Source organism: Lactuca sativa, chromosome 9, assembly GCF_002870075.4.
Source record: "Lactuca sativa cultivar Salinas chromosome 9, Lsat_Salinas_v11, whole genome shotgun sequence".
Classification (NCBI taxonomy): domain Eukaryota; kingdom Viridiplantae; phylum Streptophyta; class Magnoliopsida; order Asterales; family Asteraceae; genus Lactuca; species Lactuca sativa.
The window spans coordinates 187583446-187601733 of NC_056631.2; the positions used below are offsets into that span (position 1 = coordinate 187583446).

Consider the following 18288-nt stretch of genomic DNA (forward strand, 5'->3'; position numbering starts at 1 on the left):
GTAAATCAAGAACAAACTTAAAAGTAAAAGCGTATCCGATAGGAAAAGTCTTGTTAGTATTTATACCCCTCCTCTTTTGTGATGATAACCAGGATACATACTTTTATCAAACAACACTTTCTCCTTCAAATTCAAACCTGCTTCAGCAGCCAGCGAAATAACATCCCATCTGTAATACGGAGGATCATCTCGATGCCTTATATGCACCTCACCTCCTTTACTCAACATCTTGCTTGCACTTCTGAAGTAAGCTCCTACCAACTCCCTATGCATCCTGTCATCACATCACATATGTACAACACAATCATGCACACTAGTACAAACATCGATGCATGCATTAGTACTCTAACTAAGAGGATAAACATCTTACTGGATCAATTCCTGGTCACTTTCACGTAAGTAATCATAATGACCCGCATGAGGGAAGTTGAAGATGATGATGTCGAACTTCATTTTCTTGAGAATGGGGTGAGTGTGCATCTTGTAGACATCAACTTCGTACAACAATAAGCAGCCTAATCTCTCCAGTTCTTCAAGGTGTGGTACGCCCGTCCAATGCGTTTCGACTAGCCAATCTATGAACAATTTGTAGATTTTGAAAAAAAAAGCTAGCTAATTTCTTTTATAAAATAATTTTATATATATTAAATATGATTATAAAATTAACTAATTAATCGTACAACACATCGCCTAGACAAACAAAATGTTATTTCATCATCAAAACGTCACATAAACTGATATGAACACAAAAAATTTAAGAGTTGCCATTCTCTAAAATAGCATAACAGAAACATGAAAAGCCTACGAAAAGAACAAATCAAGTTTGACTCATTTCATAGATATAAAAAAAAATATAATTTATTCTTCCGTATATACGCCTACCTTCATCAAGATATGAAGTAGCTACCATGTTTGTAGCAGTGCGAAAGGCTCGAGCTCGACATGCGGAAAATGAGAAATCACCTTCACCTTAAAGGGGGGCAAAAGGGACATTTGCACAGGGCCCAAATTCTTTAGGGGCCCAAAAAAAAATATAAGATACACTTCGAGATTTTGAGAGTAAACTGTTAAGACTTAAGAGTATTCTAACCCGATAAAATCTAAAAAAATAACCCGATAAAATCTATAAAAAAATTAGTAATCTGAAATCTAAAAATTAAAATTTTACAAATCATAATCAACATTTAAACTCATCGAATTCAGAAAGCCCACAAATTTTAGATCATCTAAACTTTTACAAAAATCACAAATAACAGAGAAAACAAATCTAAAATGTAAAAACTAAAAACCCTAACCATGGTACTCTAGTTCTTGTCGCCGCCTTAAAGATGGCTCCGGTCAATGCCGTAAACCTTCTCCCCCATAGCCCCAGTGCGTCGCTCTGATCGAATACGCATCTCGCCCATCTCAGATTCAGAGATCTCGCTGTTTGGAGCTCTCACTGTATGTGTATTACTCTCCCTCTCTCTAATATATCTCGTGCCTCTCTATTTGAATGTGTTTTTATTATTTGTCATTGATATACGAAAAACTCTTGTCGCCTATTCAATGCTACGTCATAGTAGAGTAGAAAGCTAAAAGTGTACAAGGTAAAAAGCTAAAAGCTTTTTCTTTTGACAACTTTTGCTTTTCAGGTTCTATTAGTATATTGGAATTAAAAGGTTTTTTTTGGATTCCTTTTTTTTTCTTTTAAACAACAATAAATTAACAATAAACCGGCATTAACTTGACTATGTGTTCCTTCTGAATTATGGATCATTTGTTAATTTTAAGATTGTCAATTTTGTTTTAGTTTTACTAGAGGATGAATGTACTTTAAACATTTGTTATTTCAATTGCGAAAGACGAATTGATTGAAAATGCTAATATGGATAAAATAGAATAGTTGTAAAATATGATTTTGTTTTCCATTTCTAGTAACATCATACTAAATAAAAATATAAATTAGCTTTTGAAAAATAATATGTATTCGCTTCCTTTGGTATCTCGGTCTCTTTAGTTTTAATGGTTATGTTCCGCCCTTGGTGACAATCGATCATTCATTCATTACATGTTAGGGCCCAAGGGCCTTTTTTTTCCCGGCTTGTCCTAGGCATTTGAATCCTCAGGACCGGCCATGAGTAATATCTTCTGGGAACTGTTATAACAAGCGATCCATCTTTCTTTTCTGTTTGATATGTTCATGTCTATTAAAAACACGCATTGAAACACACAGTAATTGGGATATGCTTATATAGATGTGTGTGTCCAGATTGCAGTTAAAGTAAAGGGAGATGTAGCATTCTGAGATACTCTTCATCTTCCCTAAACAAGAGTTACAGGTTAATGCAATGACCAATAAGAAGGCACAACCTGTTATATAATGATGTGATGTGGAAGATGAGATCACACAGCCATTTAAACCGATCTAATTTAATTTTCTTTTATTTAGTCAGACTTGAGAATTGAGATCCATATATAAGAAGGGCATCCCCTGAGTTTTGTATCCTCTAAAATAATCAATATGTGTCATGTAATTATTTGTTCGAAAATCTTCTTGTTCTAGACCCTCCATATATAGCCCATATGATACCTAGAAACAAGAATGGAGGAGGTGGATACCTAGAAATATTCCAAACAAGATGCCGTTAACAAAAAAAAGTTATAGATATTATAATTTGTTTTTATTCTATAAATCTTTTAAACATATAAAAAAATAATATGTGAAATTAAAAAATAAATAAGAGTCAAAAAATCTGAAGATTAATTCGTCAAGTTCTTGTAACCTTTTCATTTCATTGATACGTCCATCACTTTCCTGAATCAACTTTCTTAAAAAATCAAAGACAATTACTATTATATGGCTTTCTTTTTCAGTAATGTAGTGCTTATGTTTAGTATTTATTTTGTGGATGTTAATTTCGATTTAAGAAAAATGTTTAATTTTGCTATTTATAAAAATACAAGATGAATAGTAAAGATGATGACTAATGAATGTTGTATTTCGCATATAAATTAGATAACGACATGCTATAGTATAGTTTGAAACCTGTAACTTCTTTTAAAATTTAAAATATATATTATTAAATTGTAAAGAGGAAAAGAAGAAAACGTCAGTTACGAAGAAAGCGACAAAAAGCCGCGACAACCGTGGTTGTGTAAACTGTCATTGGTGTTGTGGCGGGAAGCTATTTTAAGGCAGACACGTGCAAAGAACAGCCATGGCTGTGCTCCACGTAATCTCCTTTCTTCATCCACTCTCTTCCTTTTTTCAGAAAAAGAAGTTAAGAACTTATTACGAAAAGTTGGAGTTTGGTACAGTCAAACCCTTATACCTAAATTACACAAACCAAATCATCCCCTTTGATTCCTCTGTTTGAATCACGCACAGATTCTCTCTCTGTTTTCTAATCCAGAGTTCTTGATGAACCCCAACCCTTAATCGCACACCTCAGAATAAGACAAAGAGATGAAAACCTGATAATTGCTCGATATTTTAGAGTTCTTGATAAATCCTCTTCTTAAATCCACACCAACGAAGAAGAAACCCTGTAAATTGGGATTGAATATCTTATGTTTCTAGATTGATTAGAGAATGAAAGTACCAAGAGGGTTTATCGCTAAACTATGGAGCTTCGTCTCCTTCCTTCCTTTCTTCCTCCTCCTCCTTTCTCTCGGTCTGCTTAAAGGTATAAAAAAATCCATTTTGAAGTTTATGGGTGAAAAGTTTCACAATCACCATTTAAGAAATCGACAATCTTTGAGTTTCAGGGGTGATAATTGGCCCAATTGTGGTAGTGATAATGGTGGTCGGAAATTCGTCGGTAGCTATCGGACTTTTGCCGGCGCATTTCTTCTGGACATACTACTGTGTTCTCAAGTAACTTCGTCAGAACTCAGAAAAATAGAATCAATTAGTAATTATTTCATATCGCAATTCTCAGATCTATTTGGATACTGAATTTGCAGGACTAAAAGGGTTGGATGGGTGTTGAAATTGCTTGTTCTTCTGTTCTTACCTCTTCCTCTTGTACTATGGCCTGTTGTCGCCATCGTCGGTAGCCTCCTCGGCGGAATAGGTTTTGGGTTTTTCTCTCCGTTAATCGCTACCTTTGAAGTTATTGGCACAGATCACAAAGACAAGTGCTTCCATTGCTTTGTTGTAAGTAGCACTATTATCAAACATCAAAAAATCCCGATTAATGAATCGTCAACAATTTCTCTTCTGATTTCTTGCTTCAGGATGGATGTTTTTCTACACTCGAAGGAAGTTGCACTGTGGTTCGAGATTTTACAGATTTTTGCTTCCATTCTTACTTCTCATTCATGGACGATCTCAGTGAAGAAATTCCCGCCGGCGAGAAACCAGTCGACATCAGGTACCTAAAATGATAAAAATCCAATCTTTCTTATAGTTCTCAACAACACCCAGTTTGTAAAATTCATGGATTTCCGAACTTTTCCGATGACATCACAGATTATCCAAATTGCCAAAGAGTCTATTCATCATCCCCATCGCCATCGCCATCGACGTACCTCTGATAACCGGCGTTGCTCTATGGAAGAGTCCATACATGTTGATTATCGGATGGAAGAGACTATTGGAAGACTTAATCGGGAGAGAAGGCCCTTTTCTGGAAACTGTCTGTGTGCCTTTCGCCGGACTTGCCATCGTCTTATGGCCTTTAGCAGTCGCCGGAGCTGTAATCGCATCTCTTTTCTCCAGTTTTGGTCTTGCTCTATATAGCGCCATAATCGTCCACCAGGTTTGACTAAAAACCAGAAACCCATCACTAATTCCAAATTCGTAACACAAAGTCGCTAAATCTGCTTTTCTTTTTCAGGAAGATTCAATCAAGTTTGGATTTGCGTACATCGTGGCTGTGGTTTCATTGTTTGATGAGTACACAAACGACTTGCTTTACTTAAGAGAAGGATCATGCTTTCCTAGGTATACGTATATAACTATATATGGTCACTACTTTTCAATTTTGATCGTATTCTTGATGGTTTTTTTTTTCTGGAAATCTTTTCAATTGCAGACCAAGATATCGTGAGAACATGAAAGCATCTGATGGATTAGAGAGAAGGAATTCAATTGATATGAAGAACGAAAAGGAAAGCTCAAGAGGGTCAAGATTGGTTTCACAACGTTCAAAAACTTTGAAACAGGCTCTTCAACAGTACACACCTGTGCAAGTTTGGGATTGGTTGTTCAAGTCATGTGAGGTGAATGGAAGAATACTTTTTCGCGATGGTTTGATAGAAGTTAAAGACATTGAAGAATGTATAGTGAAGGGGAAATGTAAGAAACTAGGGATCAAATTACCCGCATGGTCTATATTACAGTGTCTTCTCGCTTCAGCAAAATCTGAATCATCGGGTTTAATTATTTGTAAGTTCTGCTAACCATTAGCGACACCCGTAATTTTTGTCGCGAAAGACTTTTTGTATGATTTGTAATTGTTGTTTTAGCGGATGAGGTGGAGCTAACGAGGACAAATTTACCGAGGGATAAAGTATTTGAGTGGTTCATTGGGCCACTTTTGATAATGAAGGAGCAAATCAAGGGGCTTGAATTGAGTGAAGATGAAGAGTTTTGTTTGAAAAAGCTCGTGATGAGGAATAAGAACGAGAGACCCGAAGATTGGGATGATACCGGTTTCCCATCCGCGGATCATGTCAGAAGAGCACAATTACAAGCTATCATACGACGGTATGTTATATTTCACATCTTATTGAATCAACATCATTATCAGTCTCAGTCTCAGTCCAATGCATGTTCTGATTACAGGTTGCAGGGTATAATGGGTTCGATGTCTAGATTGCCAACTTTTAGGAGGAAGTTGAAGAATTTGGTGAAGGTATTGTACCTTGAGGCACTTCAGTCGGGAATTATAGCGAGCCAGGGACAGGGTGGGGGTAGTTCGAAAAGTAGGCGTAAGGGTCAGGGTTCGGTTGGAACCGTGGACACAAAAGGTCCAATTGTGACCCAAGAAGAGAGGCATAGACACAACCCTCAGGTTCCTGAGGATTTGGTATGATTTGTATCGAGTTTAATTTCCAAATCACATGGATGGTGTTTCAGTTGGATGTGGATGCTCGTAATGCTTTATCATTCGGCATCATTTGTAAACAGAAGGGTAAATTGGTCATTTACTTTCATCGGACATGTCATTTGGTCCGAAAAAGAAAGTCCTAATGTATATAACACTTACTTTATCTATTACCTTGAATTTCACCAAATCAGTCCTTTGTCATCGTTAGTCCGTTTGCTCTTATAACCTTGCAAGATCAGTCACCTATCTGGCCCATCTCCTTTAGCCCATGATAAATTTTATCCTAGTACAATACATACGCCCATATCACATATAAGAACTGTGAATTGTTAGTGCACCTTCACCATATATAAAACAAACATACAAATCATAATATAAAATGATAGAAAGAAACCAAATTGATAAATTAGGAATAAGATTGAGTTATAATGTGGTATTTTAATTCCCTCCCTCAATCTTATTTTCAAATGGGTCAAATAAATTATTTTTGAATAAAGACACTCATGCTGAACTACGTCCAAAGATTTGGTAAAGATATTTGCACTCTGATCTTAAGATAGAACCTTAACATCATTTACAACACTCTCCAATGCTTTATCACAAACAAAATGCACATCAATTTCTATATGTTAAAGTTCGGTGGTGAAATATTGGCTTTAGTGACAACTGTGTGGTGAACTCTTATCACAAAAGATTTCCCCAGGAGACTTTAGAGTGCGAAAATTTTCAAATAAAAATGTTCATTTTTCAAAAAATTTGTGTTTTACAAATTATATAATTAGAAATTTGATTTTTATAGTTTTCTAAAGTTTTCTAAATTTCGAAAAGGAAAAATGAAAACTTTACTGGTTTCAATCAAGTGTGTTTTCCAAATTTTCATTTAAACTAAAAATGAACATTCAACTTTAATTTCTAAAAACATGTTCTAGAATAATAAAAATAATTTTCCACAATCAAACACATCCATACATTTTATATGTAAATGTCCCAACAATTTTACAACACATAACACTTCATAAGTGACTGAAGCAAGTACCTTGTATTTGTAGTATTTGTATTCACGGGATGATATCGATATAGTAGCTTGATGTTTATTTTTATAAGGAATAAGAGTTCCCCCCCCCCCCCCCCCCCCCCCCCCCCCCCCCAAAAAAAAAAAAAAAAAAAAAAAAAAACTTGTTACCATCTCCTTGTGTTAAAACATTTTCCCCAGCATCAATAAAAGCAGGTAATTATTGATAAAGAGATTTTACTACTAAAATACACATTGGAGCGCTTGATTTTAAATATATCAAAAACCCTCTAAGAAATTTTAACATATACTTCATTGGAGCATAAATAATTTGATTGTTCCAAAACGTATGTTCATTCATTCACGAAGGCAATATAAATAAGATAAAAGCTAAAACAAAGGAAAAGATATTGATGGAGTAACTATCGATCAGATAAGATTCCTTTTAACCCCCCTCCCCCCTTGAAGTTGGAGCATGTAAATCTCGAATGTCCAACTTGCCAAGTAACAACTGAAGACGTTGTGACCCTAAAGCCTCTGTGAATAAGTTAGCAACCTGGTTTGTAGTGTCAACATGCATGTGTTTGATTTCTTGTGGCTCAACACGTTCACAAACAAAGTAATAATCTATTTCAACATGTTTGGTACGTTCATGAAACCCAGGGTGCAATGTGTCTAACCGCTTGGTTGTCACAAAATAAGGACGTAGGTCAAACTGGAGGTACATCTAACTCTTTTTAAAGCCAACGCATCCATAAGATTTCACTAACAGAAGTGGTCATGGCTCTATATTTTGCCTCCGCTGAAGACCACGAAACAACGGACTATTTTTTAGTCTTCCACAAGATTAGTGCCCCTCAGAGAAGAAGCAAGTACCAAGTCCATGACCGCCTAGTGTAAGAGCACCCTAGCCAATCAGCATCACAATAAGTCACAAGGTTCAACCCTCCTTCCTTTGGAAAGAAGACCCATTATCATGGAGTGGATTTTAAGTAGCGTAAAACAAGATTTGCTACATCCATTTGTGTTTGTCTAGGATTAGAAACGAATCGACTCAACATGTTGACTAAGTATGCTAAATCGATTTTGATTGCTTGAAGATAAAGAAGCCTTCCAATGAGCCATCGATTGGCATTGATGTGTGCAAAAGTACCTATCAACTCTTGAATTTATAAACCTAGCTACTTATCTACTATGCACCTATAGGCAGTGTACCTAGTCAGTTTATAGTATAGTAAAGTAAGTTGGGTATCGGACATAGGGAATGGATTTAGGTAATTGTTGTGACATGCTCTTCATGGGGTTGAATGTTGGATGATGGATAAGACCTTGAAGCCTTCCAATGAGCCATCGATTAGCATTGATGTGTGCAAAAGTACCTATCAACTCTTGAATTTATAAACCTAGCTACTTATCTACTATGCACCGATAGGCAGTGTACCTAGTCAGTTTATAGTATAGTAAAGTAAATTGGGTATCGGACATAGGGAATGGATTTAGGTAATTGTTGTAACATGCTCTTCATGGGGTTGAATGTTGGATGATGGATAAGACCTTGAAGTTTTCCTGATAACACAGCACAGAAGAATCGTTAAAGGACGTCCGGACGTTCTCCTGGGGGACATCACTATGACGATCAAGTTAGTTTTTTTAGAGAGAGAGTTTTAGGGTAAATTTCGTGAGGAAGAAGATGGATCTCCTCATTGAGACGGAAGAGATTCTTTAATACCTGTTACTAACGAATCGTGGGGACCTTGTCCAGTGAGTGTGAGACGTGGCCTCCTCTTACTGGGAGAATTACACCCACACTAACTAACTGCCAGGTGACGTCAGTTCTGGGCGTCACCTAAGCTTTCTGTCACGTCTTGATTGGTCGTGAGTGAATAAGAAGATCACGAGGAATATTCTTTGTAACATCCCAAAAATACGGCCTAAAATTTTCATTTTTAATTTATAAATAAAACCATAGTAACCCAAATCATCTCATAAAAACATATGTGATAGTATCTCAAAAACATCATATCAAAACACTGTATCGGAATCACATATCCAAATATCAGAGTATAAACATCCCAGGCTAAACAAATGGTGTGTGCACTACAGTCATCCCGAGCACTTCCCCTTGCTATCGGAAGTACCTGAAACCAAAACTGAAAACTGTAAGCACAAAAGTTAGCGAGTCTCCCCAAACTACCACATAGCATGCACATAATCACATAACTTGGGCCTTTCCCGCTACATCGGGCCCTGCCCGGCATCGAACTGAGTCCGGCATCGGGCCCTTCCCGGCATTGAGCAAAGCTCACATATGAACATATCAACATATACATAAACAATCATACAACATAAACATATAAACATTCCTCGGGCCCCGCCAGACATTGGACCGAAATTCGGAATCATACAAACATTCCTCGGGCTTTCCCAGGACCGATGTCCGAAACATATAAAAAAACACATGCAAGAATCAAGAAGACATTAAGCATACAAACATTCCTCGGGCTTGCCTCGGCATCAGACCGAAGTCCAGAACACATAAACATATAAACCTACATCGGGCACTGCCCGGCATAGGACCCTAGTCCGGAATCTACTATCACACATAAATGGGCTGGCATTGGTGCCTTAGACCCGTTCCTATAGGAGAAGACTCACCTTGCAAAGCTAACTGCTAAATCTCATAGTAAGGAATCTATAACGGCTGCTCTCGCGACTCCCCGACTATCATTACCAAAATGACACTTAGTTAAAATCCAATAATCCTTCTTAGGGTAAAATGACTATTTTACCCCTGGTCTAGTTTGGCCCATGACCTAGGCCCAAATCCATAACGTGAAGGCCCAATTCAATATAACTTGTCCCAAGCCCACTACTGGCCCACTTATGGCCTAATTTTCTAAATTGGGCCCAACTCCTCAAATGGACCCTTCCATCAAGCCCAACATGTGACCTATTCCATTAACAACCCAAAAATAATCCAGTAAGCCCAAACGGCATAGTCCAAGGGAATAGCCCAAAAGGCCCACTGAGTTACGAACGCAAGGCGTTCCCTTGTGGAATGTTGGGCGTTCCATTGCAATCCAGGTCACGAGTCTCAACGGGAACGTAGCGCGTTCCCAAGCCTTACGCAAGGCGTTCGTGTCCAGAACCCAAAAAACCGACCATTAAGCACTTAATGCTTAAGCCATGCTATCTAAACATATATCTGAGCTATCTAGGACCCCTAAAATCATAAAGTCACGGACTTGGTGACTTTGCATGCACCTAGAAGTCCCAATCTCAAGAAATAACAATCAACTTTCATAAAGATGGCCATAACTCTTGCATAAACCCATTAAGACCTCAAAGATGGCAACTTTTCTATCTTAGGGACTCAAATGGCACTAAGGGTAACAACCATGGGCCTAGAAACGAATTTGAATTGTAAAGATCCATTCTTGGGACCAAAAGGTCCAAAACATCATTAATCTAGATCTAATCATATTTGAGGAAAGTTGTGAGCTTTATACCTCCAAATGTCCCAAATGATGATGCTATCCTGGGTCTAAGAGCTCAAGATACTCAAGTTCCTCTTCACTAGCTTCTCCTTTCTTCTTCAAGCTTCAAAACACCACCAAGAACTTCACAAATTTAAAAAACATACAAGGATGAGGGATGAGAGGCTATCTAGGGTTTATGATGTTGAGAGGCTGGTAAGGAGGCTGGAGGATAGGACATAATGTTATTTATATAGGTCCTAAACCCTATAATTTAGGGTTTACATTCAAAACTGGAACGCAGTGCGTTCCTCCGGGGAATGCCCCGCGTTCGTGCTCCGCCTCCATTTTCCTGTTTTGGCAGAAATGGTCCTTATTTTCTCCAAACTTAATAATCACAAGGTCCTTAATCAATAATTAAATATATAAAGGACCAAAATGTAAATAATACCTAGACCGGGCATTACAATTCTCCCCCACTTAAATCAGACTTCGTCCTTGAGGTCCGTCGCCATGAACAACTCCGGGTAATGCTCCCTCATCTCCTCCTTTGGCTCCTAAGTCCACTCCGAACCCTAAAGGTGTTGCCACTGTGCTTTCACCAACTCTACTCTCTTATTCCTTAGATCCTTTGTTTTCTTGTCAAGAATGGCTACTGGTCTCTCAATGTAGTTCAGGCTATCATCAACCTAAATATCCTCTAAAGGTACAATTACAGAGTCATCCACCATGCACTTCCGTAGCTGGGAGACATGAAAAGTGTTGTGGATCTGGCTGAGTTTTGCTAGAAGATCCAAACGATAAACAACCCAGCCCACCGGAGCCAAAACCCTGAACGGACCGATGTACCTAGGGCCCAACTTGCCCCGCATCCTAAACCGGATGACACCTTTCCAAGGTGACACCTTCAGGAGAACTATGTCGCCCACCTAAAACTCCAAGTCTGAACGGTGTTTATCGGCATAACTTTTTTGCCGACTCTAAGCAGTCTAAAGCCTGCTCCGGGCCTGCTGTTGTTGGGGTGCAAAGTTATTCATTCATGACTTTGTAAATGTTTGACTTTTGTAAAACCCACTTGCATGTGGAGTATTTGCCTTTAGACCCATTTGATTGTTAGAGTGAGAGAGAGAGACTTGTAAACACCTCTATAAATAGTGGGTTCATACCACTTGTAGAGGTGTGCTTGAGATATGTAGAAGTGAGTGTGTAAGTGTGTGTTAATTATGTAGTCTAGATCTAGATCCTTTTTGTGTAACACCATATACATTCAATATATCTCTTAAACACCCAAATCACCATGTTCAATTGTGCAAGCTTTAATTCCGCATGCCAAACCATGTTCTTTTTCACTACAATTGGTATCAGAGCGGGTCTTCAAGATCAAGGTGATTTTTGAAGAACGATTCTCGGTTTGGCAATTTTTGTCGCAACTTGAACAATTTTGGTGAGTCTCTCTCTATGATCTCTCGTAATTTTTGATTTGTGCGTTACGTTCTTGATTGTTTGATCGTTTTGTTTCGATGGATCAAAATTTGTTTTCACCCCGTTGATTGATCCATTTATTGTTGAATAGATCAAAAATTGATTCTAAAATCAAAATTCGTTCACTGTTCATTTCTCAAATGTACAAGCCCAATCAAAATCAAACTATGGTTCATAGTCTCGATTTGAAGCCCAAAATCAATATTCTTTACTGTTCATCGATCCACTTTATTGAGCCCAAATCTCAAATATTCATTACTGTTCAAACACCTTTGTGATCCAATTTTACAAGCTTTGTACTATTCATTGAATTCAAGTCTACTACACGTATTTTGTTCATCTATTCGATCTTTCTTGTCAAACGAGTTCGTATGATATTTTTTGTCGATCGGTTGGTTTGTAGACTATCGTGTTCGGAATCGATTTTTATTTTGTTAATCATCAATTGAATGCAAGTCGTATTTGATTCAAATTTGTATTTGATGACTGTTCGATTTTGACGAGTTCTTAAGACTGATGTCTGTTTATCGACTTTTGATTTACTCGAAATCAATTTTGATTTTGATTAAGATTCGATGATGATAATGAACGATTCAAGAACAGATATTAGTGATGAATGAAAAGTCAAAAAGGAAAGTCAAAATCAATGAGTATGCTAAAGTCGACTTTGAGTTTGACTGAAATTGTTCTTGGATGGAGTCAATTGGGAGTCGTATATTTGATTTCAAAGGTTTTTGTTCGTTGATTGAACGAACCCTTGAAGATTTTACAGTCGATGTGTTTGTTCTTGATGTCGATGAGTTTGGGAAGAACTGTAAGGAACGAAGAAATGATTTCGTTCGTTTTGGGGTTAAACTAGATTCGATTCCTTTTTGATGTTCGTTAGTTGCTTGAATGATAATAGGTTATTGATAGCAAAAGAATCGTTGGTGAATGAAAGGCGAAGGATCGACAATTGATTGATGAACAGATGACGAAAAATTAATTTTGATTTCTAAGGATTCGCATGATTTGGATGGATGTTAAGAACGAACAGATGAAGCAATTGAAGGAGGATGCGAAAAGATCAAAAATTAGGTTTGCATTTGTGTGATTGGAGTCGATTTTGGAATTGAGGAATAATGTTCGCATGATTGGAATCGATCGATTGTTCTTAATAACGAAGGCTTGATGTGCGAATGGTTCCATAGTGATCGATGATTTGGAAAGAGGGCTGATTGAAACCGATTTCGCATATTGAATACATTTGGATAAAATTGAGTTCACAAGTTTGATCGATAAAATGCGAATAATAAATTTTTTTTAATCAATTTTGAGTTCGCAAATGAGATCAAAGACGAGTTCGCATATGAGATCAAAGACGAGTTCGCATATTTGTTTATTTGGTTACAGAGCTCACTTGGAATCGCATATAAAATCAAAGTTCGCATCTGGATCTTTATTAGATTCGCATGTGATCTTGATGGGTCCACATTTGTGTGACTGCAGTTTGCATCTAGTGTTTAATTCGCATTTGGAGTTTTGTATTGGAGTCAAAATGCGAATTCATCTCATTATGATTCGCATTTTGGTGAGTTAAACATGCGAAGTCTGTGATTTGGGAAAGAACACAAAGAATTTTACAGTAAAATGCGAATTGGGGAAGAAGGCTAACAGTTTCGCATTTGGTCCCTATTCTTTTCAAGAAATAACACAAGTAGCCCAACTTCGCAAGTTTGAAGAACATGCAGAAATTGTCAAAACGAGTACCTGTAGTTTCGCATTTTTGACAGTTTATACCCAACTTCGCAAATGGGGTCATAAAATGCTGAAATTGCAGAATTTTCAAATCTGGTCCCTGCAGTTTGTGCGAATTTACACATTCTACCCAGTTTCGCAAATGGGAGTGTGTTTCACATATTTGGCTATTTTGGGCGCAACGGGTCACTGCAGAATTTTGAAATTGACAATTTCTACCCATTTTTGAGAAATTTTGTCAAAAGGCGATCCGTGAACGATGATAAAAATTCATTATTTTTGGATTTTCCGGATTGAAGCACAAAGTTTATGCCACATGTTAAGGGGGAGTTTTGACATGAAAAATTCCGAATAGAGCACGTTCTTTTTCCTTTGGAGTTTTATAATCAAATTTCGATTATAAAAAGGGGGAGAAGTTTTATATGGAAATTCGAACTTGAGTTTTTCATATTATGCGGATTTGAAGACCAAAGTGATCTTGAAGTTTTGAAGCTACGAGATGATGCAATTGGAAGTTCGGAAGTGATGTATTCGAAATGGGTTTGGTTTATTGAAGATTTTTGGGGTGTGTTTTTATGCGCAACTTTTGGGTGATTATTTGGAGTTAATCATTCGTTGCTGCTCGGATTGTATGGTCTCACATCCTAGAGCCCAAATTGAAGAGTCATGGAAGAATTGAAGATTGAAGTTAGTTTCGACATGTGTCACCTTTGAGGCTCGAACCACGTAGTGCTTGATTTTGGAAGATTTGAAGTGGGTCATTCATTCCTAACTTTGAGGGGGAGAATGTTGGGGTGCAAAGTTATTCATTCATGACTTTGTAAATGTTTGACTTTTGTAAAACCCACTTGTATGTGGAGTATTTGCCTTTAGACCCATTTGATTGTTAGAGTGAGAGAGAGACTTGTAAACACCTCTATAAATAGTGGGTTCATACCACTTGTAGAGGTGTGCTTGAGATATGTAGAAGTGAGTGTGTAAGTGTGTGTTAATTATGTAGTCTAGATCTAGGTCCTTTTTGTGTAACACCATATACATTCAATATATCTCTTAAACACCCAAATCACCATGTTCAATTGTGCAAGCTTTAATTCCGCATGCCAAACCATGTTCTTTGTCACTACAGCTGTATCCTCTCAGTAGTCTTGAGCACTACCTCAGTACTCCCCATGACTCTCTGACTGACCTTACCCCAACAGATTGGAGTCCTACATTTCTTCCCGTAGAGCATCTCTAAGGGAGGTCGATCTATGCTAGCATGGTAACTATTGTTATACAAAAGTTCTACTAATGGAAGATAAGTATCGCAACTACATCCAAAATCTAAGACGTATGCGCGTAGCATTTCCTCTAGAATCTGAATCATCCTCTCACTTTGTCCATCTGTCAGAGGGTGAAAAGCGGTACTGAAGTGAAGACGAGTACCCATCTCATCGTGAAACCGCTTCCAAAATCTGGAAGTGAAATGTACGTCTCGGTCTGACACAAGCAAAACCGGCACTCCATGATGTGCCACTACCTCGCGTATGTAGATCTTGGCTAGCTTCTTAGCGATACTCTCCTAGATCGGGATGAACTGTGCACTCTTGGTCAACTGATCTATGATGAACCATATCAAATCTACTCCACGTGCGGTCCTAGGAAGCTTCGTGATGAACTCTATAGTGATATCTTCCCATTTCCACATGGGAATATCTAACAGCTGCACCTTGTCGTGGGGTTGCTGGTGTTTGGCCTTGACTTTCTAGCAAGTGAAGCACCGTCCTATGTACCAAGCTACGTCCCGCTTCATGCAGAGCCACCAATAATCAGGGCGAAGATCTTGATACATCTTCGTCACCTTGGGACGGATGGAGAACCTCGACTTATGAGCCTCATCCATCAGAACCTTGCGTACACCGCCCTACTACGGAACACAGACCCTCCTATGCAAGGTCAACAACCCTCGACTGTCATAATCAAATGAGGCCACCTGGCCTACGATTCGCTCACACTTTCGACACTCTTCTTTCATACCCTCAACCTGCGCCTCCCGGATCCGTTCCAGCAACAGAGTAATCACTGTCATCCTCAGACATATGTCTCGAATTGGAGCGACATCTGCCTTGCGGCTAAGCGCATCAGCCACTACATTGGCCTTCCCCCGGGTGGTAGTGGATCTCATAATCATAATCCTTCACCACATCTAACCATCAACGCTGGCTCATGTTCAGATTCGGCTGATCCATAAGGTACCTCAAGCTCTTGTGGTCCATGTAAATGGTACAACGAACCCCATAGAGGTAATGCCGCCAAATATTGAGGGCGAAAACTACAGACCCCAACTCCAAATCATGCGCCGGGTAGTTCGCCTTGTGAGGCTTCAACTGCCTCGAAGCATATGCTATCACGTGATCTCATTGCGTCAACATTGCACCCATGCCTCTGATCGAAGCGTCACAATAAACCATGAAATCATCGACGCCCTCCGGCAAAGTCAAAATCGATGCCTCACATAACCGCTATCTGAGAGTCTCAAAGGCTGTCTGCTGTTCAGTCGCCCAGTAAAATGTCATCGGCTTCTTGTTCAGTCGGGTCAGTTGAACAACAATATTGGAGAAATCCTGGATGAAACTCCGATAATAACTCGCCAGACCAAGAAAACTCATAATCTTAGATGGACACCTCATAACCTCCCACTACATCACGGCCTCTATCTTGGCTGGATTGACCAAAATACCCTTCTGGTTGACAAGGTGCCCCAGAATCTCAGATGGGCACCTCGCACAACCAGAACTCACACTTGGAGAACTTTGCAAAAAGTCTCTCCCTCCTCAGTATCTCCAGTACCTGTCTTAGGTGCTCCTCATGCTGCTCCTGAGTCTTGGAATAAAACAAGATATCATCTATGAAGACTATCATAGACCAGTCCAGCATCGGTCTGCACACGCGGTTCATGAGATCCATGAACACGACTAGAGCATTGGAGAGCCCAAACGGCATCACCACGAACTCATAGTGACCATAGCGAGTCTGAAAAGTTGTCTTCAACATGTCGGCATCCCTGACTCACATCTGGTGATAACCTGATCGCAGATCATGATGGGTTTTGAGTATTACATCATTCCTATGGTGCACATGCAACCCTAATTGCTTTGGATCTAAGTTTTTCTCTATTGAACATGCAAATACAAACTCCAAAGCAATAACCCTATGAAATAGCATACAATTTCGAAAATCACATATGATTAGGGTTAGATAATTTACCTCACTTGTCATATTGTAATGACAAAAACAATCCTTGACTTCTAAAAGCCTAGTTCCCCAAGTGTTCCACCTCTTATGGAGTCACAAACACCCAATGCAAAGCATAATTTGGGAGAGAGGTGAAATCGGCTAGGATTTTTTAGAAGATATACATAGATCGAAAATCCATATAGAGGGGTTCTTTATATAGCTATGGTTGCTAGGGTTTTCAGTGGAAACCCTAATACCTTGCTTAGGCAACAAGCAGCCCATTGATTCCCTCCTTAGAGCCCTTGGAAGAAATCTATTGGGCTTCCCAATAGGATTTCGTCCACTCCACTCTATAGAGTCCATCAGCCCAGTTATTACAACTATCAATGATTTGCAGAACAGTCCCTCTATTATTAATCAGTTCCTTTTAATCCCAAAATTAATATCAAATTAATTTCTAATTAATTACTAATTAATAATATGATTTCCATATAATATATTAATCATATAATATATTAATAAAATCATTATGAGTACCAATTTGTTATTCATATAATAAATCCTACTCTCTCTCTCTCCACTTGTCGTCTTATCAAGTTGCATGAGTGAAGGCAACCCAAAAGGACCATGTTACATATCAAATCAAGTATATACCAATAATAGTTATGGGCTTAGACACCTAATCCAATAGTCCCCCACTTGTATAAGTCTAATAACTATTATAGCAAGTATGATTTCAAAATTTGACTGACAATCATAACTTTCAAAACCCGTTATCGAACTCTGATCTTATCTGTAACATATACTTTAGATAAGGGATCAAATATTCCTCCATTCTACAAGATATCATATGAACATGAGACATGGATTAAAAATCATTCTCTCTGTCCATGTGTTGTGTCCCGATTTCCGATTTATGACGACTGACTTCAGACTACAATTGAACACATCAACTTAGTCCAGGCTTGGCGAAGAGCTTAGGGTGTCATCACTAAATCATCAAGGGGCCCACATATATCTCTTTTATCCCACATTAGGTAAAAGTAACGGATAAACTTTGGCTCATATGTGACACACCCCAAAACCGAGAACGGCGGAAACGTTCTGGGGCGAAGGACTTCATGTAATGTATCACAACACACTAATAGTAAACAAGAAAACAACATCATCCATTGCATTAAATATATAATTTTTAATACAAGTGTGTTCTGTACAGTTATAGACACCAAAAATAATGTAAATCAAAATAAAGAGATGAGTCCTGAATGCGCTCCATCTTCTCAAAAGCTGGTCTCGGTACCTACCTACTGATGACATGAGAATACAA

The 18288-nt window shown here is 38.3% G+C and overlaps 1 protein-coding gene across 1 annotated transcript; it reads left to right on the plus strand.

Annotated features, from left to right (window-relative positions):
- Positions 1-3249: 3249 nt before the first annotated feature.
- On the plus strand, positions 3250-6225 carry LOC111889787 (uncharacterized membrane protein At3g27390). Its single transcript, XM_023885940.3, has 9 exons — positions 3250-3668; positions 3751-3859; positions 3949-4141; positions 4222-4358; positions 4457-4745; positions 4824-4930; positions 5022-5374; positions 5455-5695; positions 5774-6225. The coding sequence occupies exons 1-9, from the start codon at positions 3575-3577 to the stop codon at positions 6021-6023; spliced, it is 1773 nt and encodes a 590-aa protein (XP_023741708.1). The 5' UTR covers positions 3250-3574; the 3' UTR covers positions 6024-6225.
- The last annotated feature ends 12063 nt before the right edge of the window (positions 6226-18288 follow it).